We start from the raw sequence: 26,013 nt of genomic DNA on the forward strand, positions 1-26,013 counted from the left end.
CATTACACAGAAAGCACAAAGGATGTTATGAAATGTCAGGTTAACCCATATTTTCTTCTGTGGAGCAGCCATTGTTGCCAAGTGTACCAGAGTGTATTACTTGCAATTTTAATAGTAGATAATAATACAGAGAAAAGGTTTTTCAACTCAGAGACCTTTGAAACGATGGTGTAATTTCCTATTTGTGCTTGAATGCTCACAGGACACAGACCATATTACTACATTTGCCCAATTACACTAGGGGCAGGCTGAACAATAGGTAAAGGAAGTGCTTCTTGATATATGGAAATAACAGGACGTATTGTCTTTTATTGCTTATTACATACATACTTTAAAGCTCCACCTTTTAAAGCTTTAAGGGCCAATGTAGAAATAGCAAGCATGCTCCCAGTCTAATAACCCACAATAAACTGAAATTCCAAAGTAAAGATTTTTAGCTTTCCTTCTCCTTTTAGATTAGGTGCAGATGGCTGTGTGGTTTGTTGCCAATTACTATACTGTATTTCCAACACTGAGGACTGAAAAGTATACACTTCCAGGGGAGTGAATTGTTCAGTGGCACCTGGCAGAGTGCACACTTCTATGTCATACAAACAAGTAATGCATAAAAGTACAAACCATATGCATGGCTGTTGGAAAACACAAGTGAAGTGTAAAATGTTCTGGTAGCACTAGCTAAAAGTAAGACAGCTGGTCTACACTGTCAGTGTCATCTCGAGCATGTTATACCATGACAGAGTATTAGTAAAACCATCATTATACAGCAATACAGTTATACAGCTAAAATGGTGTATGCTGACCAAGTGTGGACGGGGAATTTATAGCAAAGGTCTGCTGAAGCATGTAACCGCCTATCTAGAATCAGCTACTCTGGGTCAGGTACTGGCAACCTCAGGATACTATATTTTGTAAAGCCATTGGAATTGACACCTCAAGCAGATTATATATTAAGAAGCGGGCATTATATCGTAAGCAGCCATATATAATAAGAACTATAGCAGTGGGTACCCATGTTCAAAATACATTATATATTGGGAGGCAGATGATCTTAGGACTACAAACACATTAGGAACAGTGAAAGGCAGTGAATATTGACAACCAAAGCACATTATCTATAGTGATAGGCATCTGATGTTGACAATCCAAACACATGAGAATCCCAATCCCATTAAATACAGTGATAAACAGTGGTTACAGACACCCACAGTATATATAGAGGGCAGTTGATACTGGGACCACAAGCATCATATACAGTTCTACATTATACAGAAGTGGTGAGCACTTGCATCCCCAAGTACTGTCTAACAAGTCCCATGATGATTGCAGGGGTTAGATGGGAAATTCAAATTGTTTTGACCGCATAGCTCTTCATTCTACCAATTAGACAGCACATTACTGCTAAATTATATTTAAGCCTCCATTGTACTTGTGAACAACTTCTTCACCTCATACAGGTGAATTGACAGGCACAGGCCCACCATAAGTACATTATACTGCAGATGATTCATAATATGTGCATCAACTTACATGATGCTCTCTGCTTTTTTCTTGACCTCCAATTTTCAAATCTCTTCTCTCCTTTCTTCAATTTGTCTTTTTTCTTTCATCTGCCATTTTTTTTCTCTGCACTTTTTCTTCACATTCCAAATATTCTTTTTTTAAATTTTCACTGTATATAAATAAAACACTTTTTTCTAACAATCTTTACCTTCAACACCTCTATATCCACTTTATGTCTCATGCGTTCTTGTTTTTTTTCCCTCTCATCTACCTTCCCTGTACTTTTCTCTTAATTTTCATATAGCTATTCTTCCCTGATCGTTACTATCAGGGCCCCCATCAGAAATCATGGAGCCACATATGACAAAATTTCAGCATTCTGGTCTTCATTGATTAGTGACTTCGGGTCTTCGGAACTTTGGGACTTTGGCGGTTCGGGACTTCAATGCTTCATTACGGCTCTCTCAAGGGGGGACCCCCTTTATGCCCGGTACGTCTGAACCCCCTGTGCCCGCTTGGCAGCAATGTTTTCTATTATATAATTCCTAGCATTTCTCCTGGTCATCCTCCTCCGTAGTACCGTTTTTCTTTGCTCTTTCACTTCTTTTCCTTCTCCCATTCAACCCCCCATGGTCCCATCTTTGTATGTGACATTTTACCTCTCAATTGCTTGTTTAATATTGCTGTCCCTACATCACTGCCATACTGGACTGCTGCTGCAGGTGCTGCCAGGGCCGGATTTCTTTCCGCAGCATCGTGATCCTAGCGCCAGACGTCCACGCGCACCCCCTTCCCACACAAGGGGGAACTCTGGGTTCCCAATACACTTTAGAATGCGGCTGGGCAGCATGCCGTCCCTAAGATTTTGCAGACCTAGGCCCGGGTCTTTGTGGCCTCACCACAAATCCAAATCCAGTGGCCTGGGTGCTGCTCTTTTTTTGCTAAAAGTTTAAGTCCCACTTTGGCAGAACACGGATTGTATAGCCTGGGAGAAGTTCAAATGTCACCCTCCAGTGTATCCAATTCCTGATTTAACCAGGACTTAAGGTGGCCATACACAGAAAGATCCGCTTGTTTGGTGATGTTGCCAAACGAGCGGATCTCATCCCGATATGCCCACCTAGAGGGGCGATATTGGATCATAATGCAGCAGTACGGGCGGTCGGATCATGGGGCCACATTAACAAACAGATGTGGTCTGCGTTCTGATGGGATTTTTAGCCCTGCACAATCGACATCTGGCCAGATTTTCAGAGGGCCCGTCGGAGTGCCCCATACATGGGCCAATAAGATCTGTCAGCAGCTTTTATCAGCCCGTGTACAGCCACCTTTAAAAGGATACACTGGAAAGTCTGCTGAAGGAGGGGGAGCGACTGGGAGATCGGATAAGCCTGCCTGCTGTAAATTTTATTTCATGCTGCCGAGATCAGCTTCTGCCTTTGAGTTTAAAATCACAGACTGATCCCTCTCTTCTGCAGCTCCCTCCGTTCTTTCAGTCAGTGATAGGTCAGTGATTTTAACTTTGTTAGGGCTAAAATTTTAATTAACAAGAGACAAAATTTTTGCCCAAGACCCCTGGTTCCTGTGCCTATGATTATGAGTATGATAACCACACTGAGGAATAAAGGGAGTTGCTCCAGGCTGCTAATTTAGTGACTGACAGTAAGAGCCATTCACCTTTTTGAGACTCCAGTCAAGGCAGAGATTGAGAGAGCCCCACAGAACCAATCAGCAGCCGAGGGCGTGTTTAGAGAGCAGAGTTAACTGGTGTGCATCGAAGGCATGTGCTGTATGAGTGTAGCACAGCTCCTGTGTGCGAGACCCTCAGACTGTGTGCTGCTGCCTTATACCCTGCGTGCCGGCTGATACAGAGGCAGCCAGACCTGAGGTGTACTTGGGAAACCTAAATCTCAGTCAGGTGCTTCTCAGCATTCTACTGTCACGTTAACTTTCCATTTTCTTCACTTTAACTTTGAAGAATTTAAAAAAACCCCATTAATTATATATTTATATATATATATATATATAAAACCTCTGTATCCCAGGCTGCTTATGAAGAAAGCTCATTAAGAACAGTGGGACCCAGGAATGGAACTGCTCCACACCTTCTGCGGTGGGCGCTGGACTTTGCTGCTCTTCACGGGGATCTTGTGCTTTGTTGTTGCCCGCGGAGCGGTGGGGTATTATCCCAGGTTCTCTCCATTCTTTTTCCTTTGCACTCATCATGGAGAACTGGAAGGAGATGGGGAACAAGGAGAAGTGCTCATCTCTCTGCACCTGGCGGGCAACCCCAGCTACTACATACCTGGGCAGGAGTACCATGGTAAGTGGCACCAAGGGCAGTGCCCTTGTCTTTGTAGAGCGGGTGATGCTTTGTAAATGGCATGGCAAGCTGTTGTACATATATACATATACATTATACACACAAACCATAGGCATCGGAACCTGGGGGTGTTGACAAAGTTAACATCACTGACCTATCACTGACCAAAAGAAGCTGCAGAAGCGAGGGATCTGTCAGTGATCTTAAATTGAAAGGCAGAAGCTGATCTCGGCAGCATAAAATACAATCCACAACAGGCAGGCTTACCCAGCCACCCAGCCGCTCCCCCTCCATCAGCAGACTTTCCAGTGTATCATTTAAGTCCTGGTTTAGATGCTCAGGGATTGGACAAACTGGACGGTGACTTTTATACTTCCCCCCAGGCTATATAATCCCTGTGCTGCCAAACCGGGACTTAAACTTCTAGCAAAAAAAACAAGCAGCACCTGCAGCAGCAGTCCAGTATGTCAGTGAAGTAGGGACAGAATGGCATGTAGGGGAGCAATAGTAAATGAGCAACTGAGAGGTAAAAATGTCAGATACAAAGATGGGACTATGGGGGGGGTAGGATGGGAGAATGAAAAGAAGTGAAAGTGTAAAGAAAAGTGATTATGCAGAGGAGGATGACCAGGAGAAATGCTAGGAATTATATAATTGAAAAGCTAAGGGGAGAAAAGCTATATGGTAATTAGGAGAAAGGTACAAGGAAGGTAGAGTAGAGAAACAAAATAAGAACACAGGAGACAAAATGTGGGGGTAGAGGGGTTGAATGTAAAGATTGTTAGAAAAAAGTACTTTATTTATATACAGTGAAACCTCAATTTTGCATCCCTTGAATTTAAGTTTTCCTGCATTTGAATTGTTTTTGTTGTCTCACCAATTGATAATGCATTACAGTGGTTGCATTTCCCAGATTTTACATAAAAATTATATCCTGCTGTTTCCAAAAACGCTCTGCACCTTAGACAGTCATACACCTTCACTTATTGTTTTAGGTTGTGCATGAAAAGAGAGTTCTTGCACATGTCTCTGCCGTAGTCTAACAATATTGCTGCAATGTTTAACCCTTGCCATGAACACAATGTTATGTATATCCTTGTAGTAATTGAAGAATAGGTTACTGTCACAGATTTGACATTTTCCCAGATATTATATTATTTTTTCCTTTTCCCCATGAAAATTGTAAAATGGGGTTCTACTGTATGTTTTTTTCAGCAGTGGGTACAATCATACATGTAAAACCATGCTGTTGTTTGTGTTAAGGAAAATGCCAGATTTGTCAAAGGTGTCAGAATGCCTAATTGTGTTTTAGAAAACGTATTTTGTAGAAACAGTGGATTTCTTTGCGGGAATAGGGACAAAGGGGCAAGAATTAAAATATGAAATTGAAACCTGAGAAAGAGAGAATGAGATAAAGATAAAGGGGAAAGAGTGTGGGATCAAATTGGAAAGGAGTGAATAGGATAGGAAAAAGTAAAAAGCATAAACATATATGGCAGAGAGAGGGCTGGTAAAAGTTTAAAACTGAACAGAAAATAATCACAGTTCTTTATTGGGAACAGGAGAGCATAAGATAATGAGAGACAAATGACTAGAGAATACAAAATAAATGAGAGGAGCATATTGAAGAAAGTTGAGTAATCAGAAAAGGGGTGTATTGAATGTATTGTCTGTACCCACATCACATCAGCTGCCTTTCACTATAGATAATGTGCTTTGGTTGTCAAAATTCACTGCCTTTCATTTTGCTTAATGGGTTTGTAGTCCTAATATCATTTGCCTCCCAATATATAATGTATTTTGAATGTGGGTACCCACTGCTATAGTTCTTATTGTATATGGCTGCTTCCAATATAATGCCCGCTTCATAATATATAATCTGCATAAGGTGTCAATTCCAATGGCTTTACAAAATATAGTATCCTGAGGTTGACCCAGAGTAGCTAAATGCTTTTCAATAGGCGGTTACATGCTTCAGCAGACCCTTGCTACAATTTGGGCTTGTGATGGGCTACTTGGGCTCATCGTACCTAAAATGATAAGGCCTAATTTAAATTCCCGTCCACGCTTGGTCAGCCTACACCCTTTTAGCTATATAATACACTTAACATTCCTGCGCACCCTGCTTTTCAATATATAATGTGCTTGGGATGGAGGACCCTCTACTCACTGTATCGCTGTGTAATGATGGTTTTACTAATACCCTATCTCTCATGGTATAACCTGCTGGAGATGACACTGACAGTGTAGAACAGCTGTCTTCCTTTTAGCGAGTGCTTCCAGAACATATTGCACTTCACTTATGTTTTCCAACACCCATGCATATTGTTTGTACTTTTATTCAGCGTTTCTTAGAAAATTAGTTTATTGTGGTTTATTAGACTGGAAGCAATGTTTGCTATTTCTACATTTACCCTTAAAGGGTCAGTAACACAAATATTTTACATTAATCATATGATTTTTACATAATTTTATTAGCATATTTATCATACAGAAATGTCATCAATAGATTTAAAAAGTAACTACACCAAGTATTGGCTGCTGCTCCTCCTGTGACATCCTTTCGGTCAGCCTCCCCCTCCTCCCCCTCTGTCCACAATGTTGGCAGCCTGCTCAGCTCACACAGAAACCAGAGTAAGAGATAAGAAAGCATCCTTTGTCCATCCCTCTCCCTTAAAGGAACAGTAACACCAAAATGTAAAACTGTGTTTCATAGTAATTGACATATAATATACTATTAGCATGCACTGGTAAAAGTTATGTGTTTGCTTCATTATATAAATACGCTGATGTGTAGCCATGGGGCAGCCATTCAAGCTGGAAAAAAGAAGAAAAGGCACAGGTTACACATCCCATAACAGATAAGCCCTGCCCTATATAATGGTGTTTTATCTGTTATCTGCTATGTAACCTGTTTTGTGCTTTTTTCCAGCTTGAATGACTGCCCCTATGGCTACACAGCAGCTTGTTTATACTGTAGTAGTAATTATAGTAGTCTTCTTAAGCAAACTGTAGAAGGTTTTTCTGAAGCAAACACAGAACTTTTATCAGTGCAGAGCAACAGTAGCTTTAACTTCATTACTTTGATACATTTTCCGTTTTTTTGCTGTTACTGTTCCTTTAAGTAGCCTGGGAAGCCCATTAATGTCTTTGGAAACAGGCTCCCTCATACACTAGACTAGAGAATGCAGGAAACTAACTTCTGGTTTTAACTGGACGTAAAGCAGTCGCCACCTTAATTTTCTGAGCTGTGCCCTATAAATCCATGGTATTGTTATTTATTCATTAACTACTGATGTTATTGCAATTTCTTTGTTATATATGTTAATAAAGGTGTTTAAAAGTTTTATCTGTAATGTGAAATGTTTGTGTTACTTTTCCTTTAAAGCTTTAAAGGGTGGAGCTTTAAAGTAGGCATGTCATTTGAAAAGTGGGCATGGCCTATTGGTTTGCATTTTCTCTCCTTCTTTGCTGTTCTTCTGCTGCCTATGTATTTTTCTATTCATGGTAGTGTAGTGTATGCTGCCATATAGCTTATAGTGCTTTCATGTAAATCAATGTGCTTTAGAAGCAAGATGTTGCAATGCTTAGCACACATTTGGATTTGAATACTGATGGATGTCACAACACGACATATATCATATCAGGATTCTGAAAACATAATAAAAAAACATTTGGCATATACTGTATTTAAGTCTCCATCATAATTGTTTTAACTTGCTACTTTGTACTTGTCCATAGCTTATCAATTAATACAAAGGTACAGTATAAAAACAATGCAAACTGGCAACCTGAACAGGTTTTGTTGAAGCCACAGCAATGTAGTGACAATGTTATTATAGTCAACTCATTAATATTGGGCCACTTTAAAGATTGTCCGCATGTTTCAATATTTCAGTCTGCCAAAAACCCTCATTCTTTCCCTCTGGTATGTTGTAAACATGATCTGACAGTTATAATTCATGCTATAGTAATGAAAAAATAGCTTTATGTAGAACTATTATCTGTTGCCTGTTCAAGATCTGCTTCTAGAAGATACATATCTGTTCACCAAATACCGGTACATGTAACAGCACAATATATTTATGAAAGGACAACATTCTGGCCAGTTTCCAGCCACAATAATAGCCAAAATTACCTTAAAAGCATATTCAATGTACAGGAAATCTAGCTTCCTTTAACATTTTTTCCCATATTGTCCAAAATTGCCAAATCCTATTTTAACAATGGGCCTACTTCAAAGGGGGTGTTATAATGACTGCTACGTAAACTGAATATTTGAATTCATTGGTATTGGATTAAATTCTGCACAATAATTTACACATATTTTAGTCACAAATTAAAAATGTACTGTTGGTAAAATAATTAGCATTTTACTGATTAAAGTAAGCAAATTAAAGGGGATCCTATAATTTTAAATATTTAACACTAAATTCTGTATACATCGCTTTGTCCATGTTTGCCTATCTGCATCTATTGGCTTCTATGAAATGCATTCCACTACAACTTCATATTCATGCATTACCTAGCTTATAAACAGATGCAGCAAGAAAACCAGCTACACCCTGCCATATCTGTGTAGATAAATGTTGCATTACCCATGGGTTATACCCTATAGTGCCATCTAAAAAGCAGTGTTATTTTACTAGCATGGTGCAGTTCTGCTTTCCATGCAGGCGGTACTTTCAGTTTTTATGAGCTTATTATTATAATTAGTAGGTTCTTATAAGCATGAACACAACCCATTCCACAATATGAGTCTGGTAAAAGACAGAATACATGACATAGGAAAGGGAAATTGCATTTTCAAAGTCTGGTATCTTACAGAAACAGCAATGAACATTATCTACATTTTCCAGCTATCAAAAGTATGGTAGCATTGATTGCTATGCCTGTTATATGTTACAACTAGGCCTTCTTGTATCTCTCCAAAAAAGAACAGACCATGCAACTTTTGATAAAGAAGGTGCCATCTTCTCTTGTTCATTGTAATAAACAACTAGAGAAGATGGTACATTCTTCATCAATGTGCAGGACACATATCCTGGGCTATCTGCATCAGGTTGGATTTAAAATATAATGCATATATGGCAGATGACATCATAATTATATCTGCTGTGCAAATGTCATTATCTTACTCATATTGTTAAGTAACTCCATTTTAGAATCAAACTCTAGTACATAGTCATAGTGCTATGTCATGTAACCTGTATGTCTAGCAGCCAGAACTGCATCTCATTCTAGGGTCCAAAGATTAAGCACTCTTTAGGGGTTATTTACTAAAATCCAAATTTGAATATCACAATCACATCTTCAACATGGGAAAAGATCCTAACAACACCACACAAGTCATCTAGGGCAGCAAGAATAAGGGAAATGAACTATAAATTAGCAACCAGATGGCACCACACTCCAGCTAAACTTAAAAAAATATTCCCCAATAGCTTAGACAAATGTTGGAGATGTAATCAGGATGTAGGTACACATGTACATATTTGGTATGAATATATAGCCTTGAAGGAATATTGGGGCAAATTTTTGCAAACTATAGCAGAAATTACACATGTTGTAATTAAAGAGTGCGATATACCATAAATTTTGTTGAATATAAGAACAGAAGAAAGTAATGAATTGTTGCACACACTTACCTTGCACCTGTTAAATGCAGCAAAATCCCTAATTCCGAGACACTGGAGGATAGCATCCCCTCCGCTATATAAGGAGTGGCAGCAGTTGGTAGAGGAAACAACAAAAATGGAAGAGATAACACATACTGTATATTACACAATACAAGCAAAATGCATTGGAAGACATGGGAACCCTGGTTATCCTTCCTTATGATTTTTAAGCTAAGTAAGCTAACAATGTAATGAGCTAAGAAAACTAGTTACTAGATGTTGTAGTATTAAAGGAAAAACAAACTAAATTAAAAAACCTAGCTTTAATTGGATCGTGAAAAAACTGAAAAAATTTGAATCGTATGAATTTTTCAGGGTTTTTTTTCCCCAAATCACTTTTTAAAATTTCTGCTCAAAATATCCAAGGTTGGATCTCTGGGCTAAACCCACTGAAGACCTTGAGAACTTCAATTTGGGATAGGTGCTTCTCTCATTGACTTATACAGGACCTCGACAGGTCTGAGATGGTGGCCTTTCAGATTTTGGCTTTTTGCAGCATCGGGATATATTAAATCTTGAAAAACTCGATTTTTGGTTCCTTGAAAAATTCGATTTTTGTCCCAAAAAGCCAGACCAGAAAAATTTGAGGTTTAATAAATAACCCTCTTAATGTTGGAGAAAACAGAAGAAAAATCATTATGAAAGAATGCACCCTACGATATTGGTCTCACCTTTGCCGTACTTATTTCAGGCTAATGTTTTAATCTTGACCTGCTGGGAATAGGAGAGGAGGCAGATGTGGCATCAAAGAAGCACACACAGCAGTATTTAATAAACCTCCAATGCATATAAAAAGAAGACTGATGTTTTTTAAAGATATACCTCTTGATGTCACATCTCTTTTCTAACTATTCCCTAAGTATAAGCCTGGGCTTCTTCTTCAGGTTGCCAAACACTCAGCTCACTTAGGTAAGCAGAATGCTTTCTGATATATCAGTAACTGGATACCTGCTGAAACTGAAAACATGAGAGAGCGCTTATCAGTCAGCATATGATGTGTGAAAGGAAAAGTGCCCAACTACTTCAGAACTGAGGGTACCTGTGGTGACAAGGGATATTCCTTATTTAAAGCAGGGCTGTCTAAGTAAAGGCTGGATTAGAATCTCAAATATATTATTACCAGCACTTATTTAGAGGGGAAATATATCATCACCAGGATGTTTAGGCATTCTAGCATAAAAGCACCTGAAAATATATGTCAGATATTAAAGGGTTGGTTCACCTCTAAATTAACTTTTAGTATGTTATAGAATGACTAATTCTAAGCAACCTTTCAGTTGGCCTTCATTATTTATTTTTTATAGTTTTTGAATTATTTGCCTTTTTCTTCTGACTATTTTCAGCTTTCAAAAGAGGGGTCACTGGCCCCATTTAAAAACAAATGCTCTGTAACGCTTCAAATTTATTGTATTTGGTACTTTTTATTGTTCATCTTTCTAGTCGGAGCCTCTCCTGTTCATATTCCAGTCTCTTATTCAAAGCACTGCTTGGTTGCTAGGGTAATTTGGACCCTAGAAACCAGATTGCTGAAATTGCATACTGGAGAGCTGCTGAATAAAAAGTGAAATAACTCAAAAAACACAAATAATATAAAATTAAACCCAATTGCAAATTGTCTCAGAATATCACTTGTACAACATACTAACACGAGAATAGATTAGTGTTGATGCCTTATAAAATGTATCTTCAATTTCACTTTCATCAGTTTCATATAGGAACATTTTTCATTCTCAGTCCTTCCAGCCATAGGATTCTGGCTGTATGTAGAGGCATGATCCACGGTCCTTATCTAACTTAGTAATTATTGCTTTGAAGCCTGGGCAGATAAGAAAAGCAAAGGCCTTCTGTAATCACATACTACTGTTTTCTTTATCTTCCATTTTGATTACTTTAAGGGAGAAATAATGTGAAAAGCTCCATCCACTACCCTCCATAGTGCTCCTCCCTGCTTCCTCCCTGCAAAGTGCATTAGTGAAAATGTGTCCCTAAAGGTGGCCATAGACGCACAGATAATATTGTACGAAACAAATTTTCGTATGATATTCTGTGTGTGTATGGTGGGAAAAGAGCCAACCGATATCGGCAGAAGACTTGGATATCGGTCGTTTGGACGGAAAATTTTGGTCGGGTGCCCTATGAAGTCACCCAATGTGTATAGAAAATGGATCCGCACACACACTGGTTGCAGTCGGGGAGTATCCCCTTTTAACACCCACCGTTCATCAGGATACAATTATCCCCGACTGCATTAACCAGTGTGTGTGCGGATCCGTTTTCTATACACATTCGTTGCTAAGGGACCCGGCCGGGTCAACGGAGGAAATGCACCACCAGTTGCAGGATTGGTGAACTACAGATGTGCGGTAGGAGCAATTACATTGTTTGAAGTCACCCAAACATCAGCCATTGTTAGTGCTTAATCGTCAGATACCGCTAGAATTCTATTGTTTCTACCTGTATATCTGACGATTCAGCTCTACACGTGTGTATTGAAACGAACGATCTTTCTTGGAAAGATCTTTTCCAAGAAAGATCGTAATTGTTACATCTATGGCCACCTTAATTGTGAATCACACGTATTCATGCAGAGTAGTGCAGTGGAGCTCAAGGGCCACATTTTCCATTTACTCCGGATCCTCTTCATTCCCTTTCGGACATTTACAGAGTTTGTGGCAAATGCGCAGTTGGCTCGAACACCGGACTGTCTCCAACTGCACATGCACCAACTATCTGTGTTGGCGGTCCCTTCCTGAAAAAACCTGTAGATGTAGATACAAAGTTTCTAAAACTTAATTAAACAAGAGTCTTTTTGGCAGAGAGCCCAGAATACTCAGTGCCTGTAAATAATAAGATAAGCAGGTCTCTTGGGGAACTGACAATCACAGCATAAAGGGAAATACACTTTCATTAGCAAAACTGTAATAACACACAAAACATGACCCTAAATCCCCAAGATATGTGTTCAGACTTTCCATACCTTGCCAAATTTTGTAAAATGGATGTGGTATTTAGGGGATGTGATCACAAAATGGGTATGGTCAAAAAATTTGCCACGATACGCGTGCCAGAATTTTTTCCTCTTTTCGATTGTCAACTGTTGGGAGGCAGGACTTACTTACAGTAGTAAAGGTGGCTCTCCAGCTGTTAATAAATGGCAATATGCTTAACATAAAAGTTGAGAGCATTGTTAATGTCAACATGAGCACATCAAAGTATATATACACAATGCTTCAGTGGAGACTATTATACACAGTAGATGGTGCTCAAATAAAAGTGCTGGTAATGAGATCCAAATAACCAATACGGTAGGGGATCCATTATCCGGAAACCCATTATCCAGAAAGCTCGGAAAGGCCATCTCCCATAAACTCCATTTTATCCAAATAATCCAAATGTCCCTTTTCTCTGTAATAATAAAACAGTACCTTGTACTTGATCCAGACTAAGATTAATCCTTAATGGAAGCAAAACCAGCCTATTGGACTTATTTAATGATACATGATTTTATAGTAGATTTAAGGTATGAAGATCCAAATTTCAAAAGATCCCTTATCCAGCAAACCCCAGGTCCCGAGCATTCGGTATAACAGGTCCCATACCTGTACTAGGATACAGTAACTTTATAGTTTGGGGAAAGCTACAGCTCCACCATCCACCATAAGCATGAACAGGCTGAGACAGTTTTTTTAGGCCTGGCAGCAGAGCTGGACTTGGGCTGCAACTGCAGAGATCTGCGACAGTTATGACCATTTCCTGTAGGAAAATGGAAGAACACACTCAGATTTTAGCCTAGACACAGAGCATACAGGATATCTCCGCAGCTTTGATATGATGACACTTTTAAGATGTAAAACACAATTGAACCCTTTTTTCTGCGGCCCTATACATTTAAAGGAAGGGGAGATATAATGCTAGTAGATGAGACTGACACAATGGGGCTCATTTATCAACACTGGGCAACCCATGGCATCCAATCAAATTGTTCTACCTGCAGCTGGCTGAAAAAAGCCAGTCACTGATTAGTTGCTATGTAGATAAATGAGCCCCATAAATATGTCTACTTTAGATTCTAAATTAATCACAGCATGGATACAGACTTGTTGTTTGTCATTTTCATTACACTGTAAAAAATGGAAGGAGGTGTTAGGAGGCGTTGTAGAGGAAGGAAATAAAGTTCATTTGAAAAGTTTTGTCTCCTTACCTTTTTATAAGGAAACAGCTGCCCCTGAAAATGGTTTCAGAACCTGCTCATGCTTCCTGCATATTTGTTAGCATGGTCAACCACAGATTTTTTGGACAGCTTGTAATATAGAAAATGGAAAAAGAGGGCTGTGGTTGTAATTATCACGAATGTAACCTTTCAGCTAAAATACAAATGATTTTGGTTGTATCCACATGTGTTACTGGTAATGCAAGCATACAATAAATATTATCTATCCTTTAAATTATATTCTTTATTCTTGTTAACTGTTTTAAAATTGCCAAACAAGTATCATGCACACCATAATTAAAATAGTCCATGTTAGAAAGCACTTTGCAATCATATTTTCATTGTTTGCTGCTTTTTATAGCCTTGCTGTGAAACAGAAAAGCAACTGGTATATTGAGTAGTGTATACTGAATGACAGAAAGCTTATTTGTCTTGGTCCATGCACTCTTAGCAACAATTCAGATTTTTATTTTTTTTATTCTAACTGTACAAGTACCAGGCACGCTTGCTGAAACATTGTAGAAAATTAAGGGATTTAATGTTCGAATTGTGCAAGAAAACATGGCAAAAGATCATTCAACATATCAGGGCACAGTCACCATTATTTAAGGTGCAGGAGAACCAAGGGACACAATGTTTCTTAGCAGTTACCAAAAAGTCCGATTGTTCCCAGCCGCTCCTGTAGTATAAATGCATCAATAAATTCCACATGTTTACAACTTCTAGAGGCCAATGTAGATATACAGTATATAGAGGGGAACACTCCAAAACCTGATTAAGAGGGCTACCCGCACCGACTCCTCAGCTCTGCCACCGCATTTCAAATTAAGTATCCCATTGTAGACTTAAAACTACATGGAGCCCCAGGCGGTGTAGCTTTTTGGGCTCCCATATTCTTTCTTACAATGATATTGAAGCCACGAGCAGATCTTTCACTCAAGTGTCCACTTTACATGCCATTGGATCAAGGATCATGCAGATCCAACAGGAAAATCATACCTGTCCGTATGACAGCTGCCTGATTTTCGGCCAGATATCGGCCTGTAGGAGCGCCCCTCCCCCCACCTCGCTCACCTTTTCCGTGCCGGAGGGGGTCCATGTCGCTAGTGCAGACAGCGCAATTGCTCTCTGCAATTCAGCTCTTAAAGTTACCAGGGATGGCTTTTGCCAATATACATTACAAATTTACATTGATTTTATTTAATTGCAGTTAAAATTCATTACATTATGGGAAAAAAATATACTGCACAGCAGTGCATATAAGAGTAGCTTTAGATTAATGAAAAATACACATATTGTACATATATAAATACATACATCTAAATTCAGATAACAGTTTATTCATTTATCTATGAAAATGTAAGCTCAATCCATGTGTTAACTGATTATGACAAAGCTTTCAAGACATGAATGTCAGGCGATCTTTTTTAAAATGGATGTTACACAGACCTCAGAGGGCACAGCTGATAAGAAGCTGTTCCCCTGGGAGAACATTATCTAAGAGACTGATAAGAGACACTTCTGTCCTGTGTTCAAGCACAAATGGATACACAGAAGCTACAAAAGCCAAAGGGTTTGTGCATCATTTTTGGAGACCAAAATAAAAATTGCTAAAATATTTAATAACATAGTCAGGAACGTAAAACATAAAATGGAGAAAATGATACATGCAATCCATTTATGGCTTGCATACTACAAAGTTATAATCAGGTAAACATAGGTTTCATAGAGATTTCTTTATATTTATAAATTGTATATTGTACAGTAAATCATTGTGTATTTTATCATACAAGAGGGTTCAAATCCAACAAAGTAAAGAGTTAGCCTGACTGAACATAGTTACTTGAATACAAAATATTGTGATTTATATAAAAATCAAATTTTATTGTATCAAAAGCACTTACATATTCGTAATTTGGTCCAGCAATTGGCACTACGCGTTTCGACCATTACAGTGTTCAGAGGCAAAATCCATATAGTACTATATGGATTTTTGATACAATAAAATTTGATTTTTATATAAATGAGTGTGCAATCACAATATTTTGTATTCTGATAATTGTATCAGGAGGCCTAATTTGGGCGGTCTCCATGGGATTGGCACCTCAGCATTGATCTTAATTATTCATTATTATAGGGTGTGCGCCCTCCAAATTATAGTTGTATGAACATAGTTACTTGTCTGAAGGTTATTTTTGTTTTGTGGCAATGCACTTGGGCCTGGAATTGTGTCCTGTCCCCTTTTATTTACAAAGTACATGTAGCTATGCATCAAGCATTTTATTAGACAGCTGTTTTTAGTTAATAGTATCCAATTTCAGATCAACTTAGGTCCTGGTTTAATTGTGATGAGTCCATTATTTTTGCTGATGCAGACATGTAGCTGGTGGTGGCTATAATGTGGTGGAGGATTTTTTTTCTTTAAACACAAAAAGGAGGCAGATTTGAACCTTTTGAAATTTGATTGGTTGTCTCTTGTTACTGCCCTGGTATAAAGTTGCCAGCTGTTGATACATAAGTCCCAATAAAGTTGAATCGATGCCTCCCAGTTTTCTAATGGTAACAGTAAGCAGCCTGTTATTAAACATGTCAATGTAACCTATCATTCATTATACATGCACTACTTTTTGTTGGGGAGAACCATTTTGCTAAGAGACAAAAAAAACCCAAATATAGTCAGAAGAGAGCAACTGGCTTTATGTGACACAAGCAAATGTAGAGCACATCTTTATAGAATGAGCCATATCTCTCATAGGGGAAGTCATGTGGCTGGGTGGTAGACATTTCCCAGAACATCATAGCAGAAGTTCCATTGTTGTAGCTGAAACAATGCAATGTGCACCAATATTAAAACATGAAAGCAACTTTGATTTACAACTGCAAATTAGCATTTGCACTAGTAAATCTAACCCTGGAAATAGTGCCTCGTAGTGGATGCAACAAATCTAGGATCCAACCAAATCTGAGCTTTATTAAGCAGGATTTAACCAGGTCCAAGAGCCTGACCAAACTGAATCTGAATCCTAGTTATTCGACCGGATCCAGTGAGAGGGATCTGGGATTTGTCCTAATCGAGAATGAAAGGGTTTGGTGCATCCCTAATAGTGGATAAAAACTTGGTGGGCACTTTTCAGTTGTAGTGGTTTTAGCCTTTACTCCTTAAGTGGCTGCAGCATAGTGACAATTTATGTTTGCCTGTTCTCTGTAATGCACATAAATAGTATGAAAAGGGCCATGTATTATTTTGTCTTCTTAAACATAAAAATCATGCATATGTTAATGGTGGAAATTGCTATATATTTGCAAATACCATATTGAACTTCTGCATAGATCAGATCAACAGCAGTGCCCCTAACCTTCTTTAAAGCTTTTGCAATGTGACAGCTATTGGTTAGGGTAATTTTATTATGTGGCAATCTCTGTACACTGAGAGAGAGAGAGAGAGATATTTTGGATTTTATAGCACATACTGTTATAACCTGGACTGTTTAAAGAAGGTAGTGTTGCCATCTAGACCTAGTGAACTGCAAAGGTTGAAGAAGCATGGAAATGATGAGCTTCCAAATGAACTAGGTTAGTGTCACATGTGTAATTAATTTCTGTGTCTCCGAATAGCTCTGCAGGCTGCACACAAAGTCACAGAAAGGTTCCCTGAAGTATCTTGATTTCAACTAATTAAGAAACAAGGCACCTTTATTGATTTTGCTTATAATTCAACTGAACCAGTGTGAAACTTGCATGCTGATTCATTACAAGGTAAAATATCAAACAGGAATCGCTGTAATAGATGTGGTGCCGGGCTCATTACACATGAAATTAAATGTGCGTTTGTTTCCTGCAGACAGGAAAAAGATTTGAAAGATTTGTTTCTTTCATTGCTTTTTTTTCTCGATCATTTGTAATTATTGCTCAGTAAGCAGAGAAGGACTGAACCAAGACAAACAGGAAACTATTTTGACACTGCACTAACAGCATTAATGAGTGTGGTAGAACTTTCAGTTACTCTTACATTGTACTGTTTACTCAATCTAATGCCTAAATATGGACTACAATTAGTGGCACTGGCATTTTCAAATGTATTTTTTCTGTTCTAAAAGAGATTTTTTGGACAGTTTTCTATAGCCAATATAATAAAATTCATATTTGTTTATAGTGAGCTGATGTGGACATTGGTTAATTGCAGGATCTGTACTGAGGTGTAATAATGGTGCTCAGATGGCTAGTGGTGACCCTGTTAAGAAATACTATGTTGTATACCTGTGTTTTTTAATTATGGCAGCAATATATACAATATTGCTAGAAGATGTAGTTCAGCAGTACTTAGCAAACTACAAGCTTTTGGTATCCTATGCCTAAAGGTGGCCATACACGCACCAATATTATTGCACCAAAAATTTTTTGTACGATATTAGGTGCGTGTATGGTGGGAGACGAGCCGACCAATACTGACAGAAGGCTTGGATATCGGTCAGCTTGTCAATTGGGCTGGTTATAAAATTTTGATCTGGGTTCCTTTGAAGACACCCGAACATCGCTCACTGTATATGCTGAATCCTTCTATTGTTTCTACCTGTATATCTGATGATTCAGCTCAACAAGTATGTATTGAAACAAACAACCTTTCCTGGAAAGATTTTTTCCAGGAAAGATTGTAATTGTTAGGTCTATGGCCACCTTTAGAGTGGTGACCAACACAACATTTAAAATAAAGAAAACCTGCAAAAGAAATGGAAATACATTATTATTGATAAAAACATATATATTTAGAAGGAGGACAAGATAACATAATACACACAAGATAACACAGATGCAGTGACCAGCATGTCAGCATGGTTTAGTAGACTTTGCATTTGTAATTACATTGTCTAGTACAGGAGCTCTTAACCCACAGGCTGGCAAATGCAGCATGAATTAGCGACTCATAACAAGATGACTTTATACTTAGCAAATGAGTGGCTTCAGAGGACAAAGAAGTTTCACTTTGTAATTGTGCATTTCAGTCCATTTCTTTATTCATATATCTCACAATTTCCATGTAATTTTAGAAATGTTGCTGCTGTCCCTGTTATAGTACAACGCCCTTTTCATTCTGGGAGGACCTTTCTGGGAGATATTCTCTATCTCTCCTCATTGTTTAATCTTGTAATAAGCCTTTTTCTCAAAATGTCACCCTTTGTAAAGTTCTGTTAAGTCAGAGGGTTATGACATTTACATTTACATTTTCTAGTTTACATTTGCATTTCACATTTATGTTAAAAACGGTCCTTTACATGTCACGAACAATACTTGATGAAATATCAACAATCCAGTTCTGGTTTTACAAAAAAAACTGCACAGTTTGCATGGATCTGGTGGATGAAAGGACTGACTCATTATCTCTCCAATATCCCGGAGTTAGTTGTCATTCTGCATTACAAAAGTAGGAGCCTTAGGTAGTTTTATTTAAAATTCTGTCTGTTAAGTAGATGAGCAGTATCATTGTTAAGTGCAGAGCAGCAGTTAAAGGCATACATAAGTAATAGTAAGGTCAGTGCTTAAAGCGTGTCACCAGTTACTTAACATAACAAAGCAAAAACAAAATAAAATGTTGCACCTGCCATCACATAGCACTGATGCCTCCATTGTTCCTTCACACACTATAAGTCTTTGGTGATAAAAATCAAATACTGCATCCAGCATGAAGTTCATAAATTGTATTGTCTGGAGCAGTATAAGAGCTGGTAATTGCACAATTAATGCATCTGAGGATGTGTAATAATGCCGTCACTATGTTTTAACATGTGGGGGACATTGCAAAGTCAGCAGCATGTTATTTGCAGCAATCTTAGACACTTTGGCATGAGCATTTTTGCTAAGACTGTGTTTATAATCCCTTGCATGAATGGCATTCAGGCAGATGCTCTTTAAATCACTTCTTTATTCCTTTGTAGCTGTGGCGAAAATCATTAAAATCCCAAGCATCATACATTAACCCTTTTTCTCTCACTAAGGCCTTCAACCCCTCTATAATTCATACCCCTGGACATTGGTACGGCATGTGATAATGTTGAATTCTTCTGGAGGATTGTAGAAGCAGGGTCATTAAATATTAAACAATAAATGTGCTGTTGCTGATTAATTCAGAATATTTGTGAGCATCTCATGAATGTTTAATAACCATATTTTGCTTATTGGATATCTTCGAAACTGTTTAGTTCACCTTCTATATGCTTCATTATCTTATTTAAATGTGTACTGCTTGTAAGTTATTTCAGTTCATATTTTAAAAGACATGTCACTTGTAGTAGCACCAACATGCAGACTGAATAATATAAGAATATATAAAAGATGTCTGTTGTGTTTAGGATTTAATCTGTAATTCAGATATGGGCAATCACTATAAAACTATAAAATAATCTGCTGTCATAGATTTAACACAATAAACGTTAAAAAGATTTATGTTTTTTACAACACAATTTAAAGCCCATACATTATTCACCTTTATAATATTTAGATACATTTCTTTTTATGTGTTCAAAAGATGCAAGTGTTACATAGTTCACTTGGATTGAAATAAGACAAAAGGCTACACACTCACACACGTTCACACACACACACACATATATTGTATATGTATGCCCACTATGTGTATGTTGACATGAAGTCAGCATGTTCCCTAAGCAGTAATATTGTGATCAGCAGCTTTGCACCACCTAAACTTACAAACAATGCTACTTACTTTTTTTATTGAAATTATACAATACTAAAGAATCAGTGTACATATAAACATCAGTAATATGTTAAAGTAAACAATGTTGTGGGCATTCATATCTGATACATGTTTATTATAATAAACATTTCTGAAGTGCATATTCTACCACTAAATAAAATATTTAGTAGTAGTACTAATATTTAGTAGTATGCTTCTATTCTGTGTCAGTAATGCACTAAACACATAAATTGCTGATTGGATTCAGTTACTGTTTAATAATTTAATTATTACTGTTTTTAATAATCTTTTTTTCTATAAGGAGCACTAAATATGAAGTCAATCCTATAATAACCATGGTATGATTCATCAACGATTTGTTCTAATTCTTAAATGCAAAAGTATCTTCAAGTCTTTTACAATATATTTTTGGGACTGGAATGATGTGTTCCAATGCGAAAAATAATTTGCTGAAGCCTTTTTTAATGCATACATTTTTCAGTGGCAAACAAGTATGTTCACAGGTGATAGTCCTCAGCGCTGCTACCGGGCAGCTCTGAGCTTTACCACACTATAGAGCAGAATAGTATTTGATCAATACATATTGACACCAGTATTATTCAGGCAAGTGGTGTCTTTTTTTCCTGGATTTTTGGGGCAAAACTCAAATTTTACAGTTTTTTTTTTTTTAAAACTAGAATTTTTCGAGATTTATTAAAGCCCCATGCAGAAAAAAACCTGAATCTGAAAATCCACCATCTCAGACCTGTCGAGGTTGTGTAAAAGTCAATGGCAGAGGTCCCTATCCTATTTTGACGTTTCTGTGATCTGCGTTGGAATTAGCCTGAAAATCCAGCCATTTTGGAATGGAAATTTCAGGCTTTTTGGGAAGAAGCCAGAAAAAAAATAATTTTTGGAAAAATCTTACGATTCGGGTTTTCTCTCGATTTTATTGAGTTTTTACCCAAACCGATTAAATCTAGTTTTTTAAATAATAAATAAAGTAAAATCGGGTATGGGAGTTTGGTCATGGTTTTTTTATTTAAATAATGAGATAAATTTGGATTTTAGTAAATAACCCTCTTTCCACAATCCACAATTCCTTTCAATGCAGCTGCACTGAGCTTTAACAGCCCTCTAAACTGTTAATCTCAATTGAAATTTGCAAGCAGTATTAATAATTAGTATTAATTGCTCCAGCGTGAAAAATTAATTGTGACACGTTCTGTAATTTTTACAGATCAGGTAAAAACGTATATTTTTAAAGTTAAAATTTTTTTTTCAGACACTAGATCACATGAATAAATAGAAGAGGGCAGAAAGGTAAAAAGAGAAATGAAAAAGGAATAGATAATATGGAATGATCATATATATATCCACAGTAAGACTTGGTGAACAAAGTCAAGTCAGCCATGTCCAAATATGGCTCATGCAGAGGCAAATCAAAGGACACAGCACTCAAAAAAGAAATCAGTAATTATGTATTAAAATAATAATTATACAGCCCAAAAATAACAATGTATTGCTGTACAATTGCACCTCTATCATGCAAAGGGTAAAAAAAGTTAGTACAGTCTTATAACATATTCAGTGGTATGTTATACTGTAGTATTGTTTCTGAAGATTAGGTAAATATTGTAACACTACGTATTACCTTTATACAGTATAAGTTGGCCAAGATACACTATACTCACGAACTCTCTACAATCACCAGGGCATCCCATAGCGGCAGGGATTGGTTGAATTTCTGACCCTCTAACATCCTTGTGATACAGGATCATTGCTCCATTGGTGCAGTAAGGTGTATCATACATTTCAAACAGTAATAATTTACTTAAGACATATATATTATAGTTGTGAGATACCGTAGTGTTGTGCTCACTTTGATGTGAATTTTTTACTCTAATAAATTTGAATATATACTCGAAATTCAATTGGGAGGTTATTTAAGAATAAATGTGAACATCTAAAACTCTAACAAATATCACCGACCTGAAATTTCGAATTCGACTAAACTCGAATAGAGTTTTTTCTCCGAAAAACCAAAAACCTTGTATATCAGGAAGGCTATTAACATCTTCAAATGGGTCACTGGACCTATCCCATTGAATTGAACATACATGAACTCGGCAGGTTTTAGGTGTGAATAGTCAAATTCAGATTATTCCAAGGGTAAAGGTTTGATAAATCTCGAATTTTGAATTCAAATCGTGTTGGATTATTCCCAATTCAAAGTGAGTTTTGACCAAAAAACAATTCAAAATTCAAACTCAAATTTACTATTCGACTCTTGATAAATCTGCCCCTTGTGTGCTCACTGTACACATCCATTCCTCATGAAGATGGCGTGAGGGCTTGTGGCAGTTTGTTGAGAAACAGTAAGCTTTATAAAGAGGAACAAATTGACTTATTTTAGTCACATTTGACCTTATTTTACATAATAAGTATTTTTGCTTTCAAATCACAATTTACCTACAACTTTATGGAACAGAGATGGGGTGAAATGTCAACCCTTCATACACTAACTCCTACCATATGTTGCCTTGGATCATCAATAAACCATTTTTTGGCCAGTTGGTGATACATAGACAATATATTTGTTGTACAAAGGATGACATGGGCTCCCTATTGTTTTTCCACAAAGAATTGTGTGATATTCACCCTTATATACACATACAAATTATACTTGAAAGACAAGAATCATTTTTTTAAATGTGGAAATGATGAAGGATTGTAAGGGCAGTCAAACAGAACTTTTTACTAAGCCTACCGATAAGCATTAACTTCTTGAGCATACAGTAACGTAACTTAACGCTTCTGGGCCTGGGCAGAGGATGTGCACTCAGGCCCCCCACCGCTCTAGACGCACAGTTTCCAATCTCCAGCAGGCCACACGGGGGAGTGTGGGGAGCGGACCCTGGTGCTATTGCACCCCCTGCTCCCCCAGTAGTTATGCCACTGTGTGCATAATAGCTTTCCCTGTTTGCAAGTAGAACTTTAATCCAATCAATCTATTTGCACAAGTAAAAAATGTAGTCAATGGTCCAGCTAAACATGGAGTAATGAATTTTGGTCACAGGGTTATTCCAAGCAGGTTCTGAATTGGGACAGGTAGGTTACAGGCTTATGCATTACTAAAAATGAGGGAAGAGAAACCACGTATACCCATTGTAACACAGTTCGGGGCAGATTTACTTAGGGTCGAATATCGAAGGTTAATTAACCCTCGATATTCGACTGTCGAAGTTAAATCCTTAGACTTCGAATATCGAAGTCAAAGGATTTAGCGATATTCGTTACTTGTTATGCAGTAGTTTAGCCACATTTATGTTATTAGTATATTTATTATTTCCTTTTTTTCTCTTTTGCTGTTATAGACAGATGACATTACTCATGCAGCAAACTGCAACAAGCAGTTTGCTCATGTTTTTTTTATAATGAATACTAATGTCAAAACATGTCAGTACTTTTCTAGCACAGTCCTTCATCCATTTTACTGTATCCAGATAGCAGTGTTGAACCTGTATGGTGGGATGGGGCTGCTTCAAATATGAACCATATTACTTTACCAGATGACTGGAAAAATATTCATTTTTGAAATCTTGTGTACCTCAGTCTAATAGGATATTACCATTTACAAGTAATTTATTGGTAAAGTAATGTGAGCTACAAATGACAGCAACATTAAAATAATTGAAATACTTGCATTGCTAAAGTGTAAACTCCCTCAAATTTACTTAGGCTGGTATTTACTCAGTTATCTCTCACTTTGTTTGACCAGCAAAGACTGGTAAAAAAAAGTTGTGTACTTATACAGGAGCATTTTTGGTCACTGAATCTACTTTGTAAACATACATGCTTTTGGGTCAAGGGCCTTCAGAGCAGTTTTAAACAAAAGAACAGACAGAATAGAAAGAAGGTCCTGGAGCCATAGCGCAGGGTCAGAATGACAGGGATCTGATTATTGGCAGCCTGATTATTTTACAAATCCAAAGCAGAAATGATGCAGTAAAGAAAAGACTTTTTTGAGGCATGGAAAAAGAGAAAGAGATAACAAACAAAGTGAGAGGGATCCATTTCCAACCATACAATTGAATTTACAAGTTTAGCATACCATTTTTAAAAGATAAAACAGTTACTATTTTCTAAATTAGCATAGAGCTAACAGCACCAATGTTATGTGTGTTGAATGTGTTCTAAGAGATTAGCTATATTTTTGTATAAGCAGAATATTCTGTGTGGTAATAATTATTTTACATAATGAGAAAATAATATAAATATGAGCTGGCTACCATTCTGCAGTTCACAAAGGATCGTTTTTGTGGGACCGGGGCATAATTGACAAGAACTTTAGGTAGTGATTTTTGTTTCTATGGACAATGGTGTTAAGGGAGTTTTAAGGCCATAATACTTATTTCTGCTAGTTAATCATAAATATATATCTAGTATAAATAATTCTAAAACAACTGGACTTGCTGAGTAATCATTGAAGACTTTTCACTACTCATCCGAGCAGCTTCTTCAGTTCAACTGACTGGTATGGGAAATCCTTGGCATATAAACTCTTCCACTAATCCAATCACAATGGCACATTGTAACTCTTCAGAAAGGTGACATCTGAAACTCAGAGCTGTCATTCTGTGGGGTTACTGTGATAGGATTACTAAAGTATCCTAGAAACAGGTGTTACTTGTGTGAGTTGCATGATTGGATATGTGAAGTGTTGTGAAAGAATTACATATGCTAGATATACCATGACCTGGATGAATGAAAATCTTCATAGTCACACATATATAGTATGTGAACAACATACCACAACTATGTTATACATTCTGTTTGACATTTACTTTGGCACATTGCTATGTGTTTCTGGGGAATTTTACATATTATTTGCCAAATATATATTATTATTGAGTGGCCAAAGGAATATGTCAAAGACTAATTCTCTTTAGTGTGTGATGTAAAATCCAGGCAGGTGTCACTTACCAGGGAATATATTTTCTCTGAGAATCTTGTTATTCTGTCCTGAAAACTGAATTGTTTTGGAATGGGCAGGCCAGATACTCTATTCTACTGGTCCAGTTCACATATTGGAGAAGACTTTCAACAGGAAGCTTGTGTAAAGGTATTTAATTATGATGAGAATGTTAGGAAGGTCTCTCTAGATTATGATAAACAGATTATGCTGATTGGAGCAACATTCCAGAGGATATATATTCTTGAAGGATGATTTACAAGTTATTCTGAATTGAGATGACTGGTGAAACGTCTTCAAGGAAAAAATACAGCAAATCCAGTTGATTTGACGTATTTCTATAGATATACCATGACCTGAATGAATGAGAATCTTCACAAACATCTCTCTGAGGACACCGAGAAGGAAAGCTACCTGTCTGTTGGATGTACTCCCACTGAGTACAGGGATGACCCAAACATTTCTAGTTGTTTTGATGGTAGTCCACAAGGGACCCAGTAAAGTTTAGCTTAGTGAACACAAATGTAATTTTAACAAACCCATATGTTGATCACAGTTTTTAAATTTGCTATTAAAGTAAGAATCCATTAATTTGCTATTCCCTGCACTGCTTATCCTGAATGCCTACACCATTGAAAC

The 26,013-nt window shown here is 37.3% G+C and overlaps 1 protein-coding gene across 3 annotated transcripts in view; it reads left to right on the top strand.

Moving 5' to 3' along the window:
- The first annotated feature begins 3,283 nt into the window (after positions 1-3,283).
- The window catches only part of reln.L (reelin L homeolog), a 206,685-nt gene continuing 183,955 nt past the window's right edge, over positions 3,284-26,013 (top strand). For all 3 annotated transcript variants that reach the window (XM_018252669.2, XM_018252671.2, XM_018252670.2), the window contains exon 1: positions 3,284-3,823. In XM_018252669.2, the coding sequence (XP_018108158.1) occupies positions 3,589-3,823 (235 nt within the window). In that variant the 5' untranslated portion in view covers positions 3,284-3,588. The remainder of the gene's footprint in view (positions 3,824-26,013) is intronic.

Source organism: Xenopus laevis, chromosome 3L (assembly GCF_017654675.1).
Source record: "Xenopus laevis strain J_2021 chromosome 3L, Xenopus_laevis_v10.1, whole genome shotgun sequence".
In the NCBI taxonomy this organism is placed as follows: Eukaryota; Metazoa; Chordata; class Amphibia; order Anura; family Pipidae; genus Xenopus; species Xenopus laevis.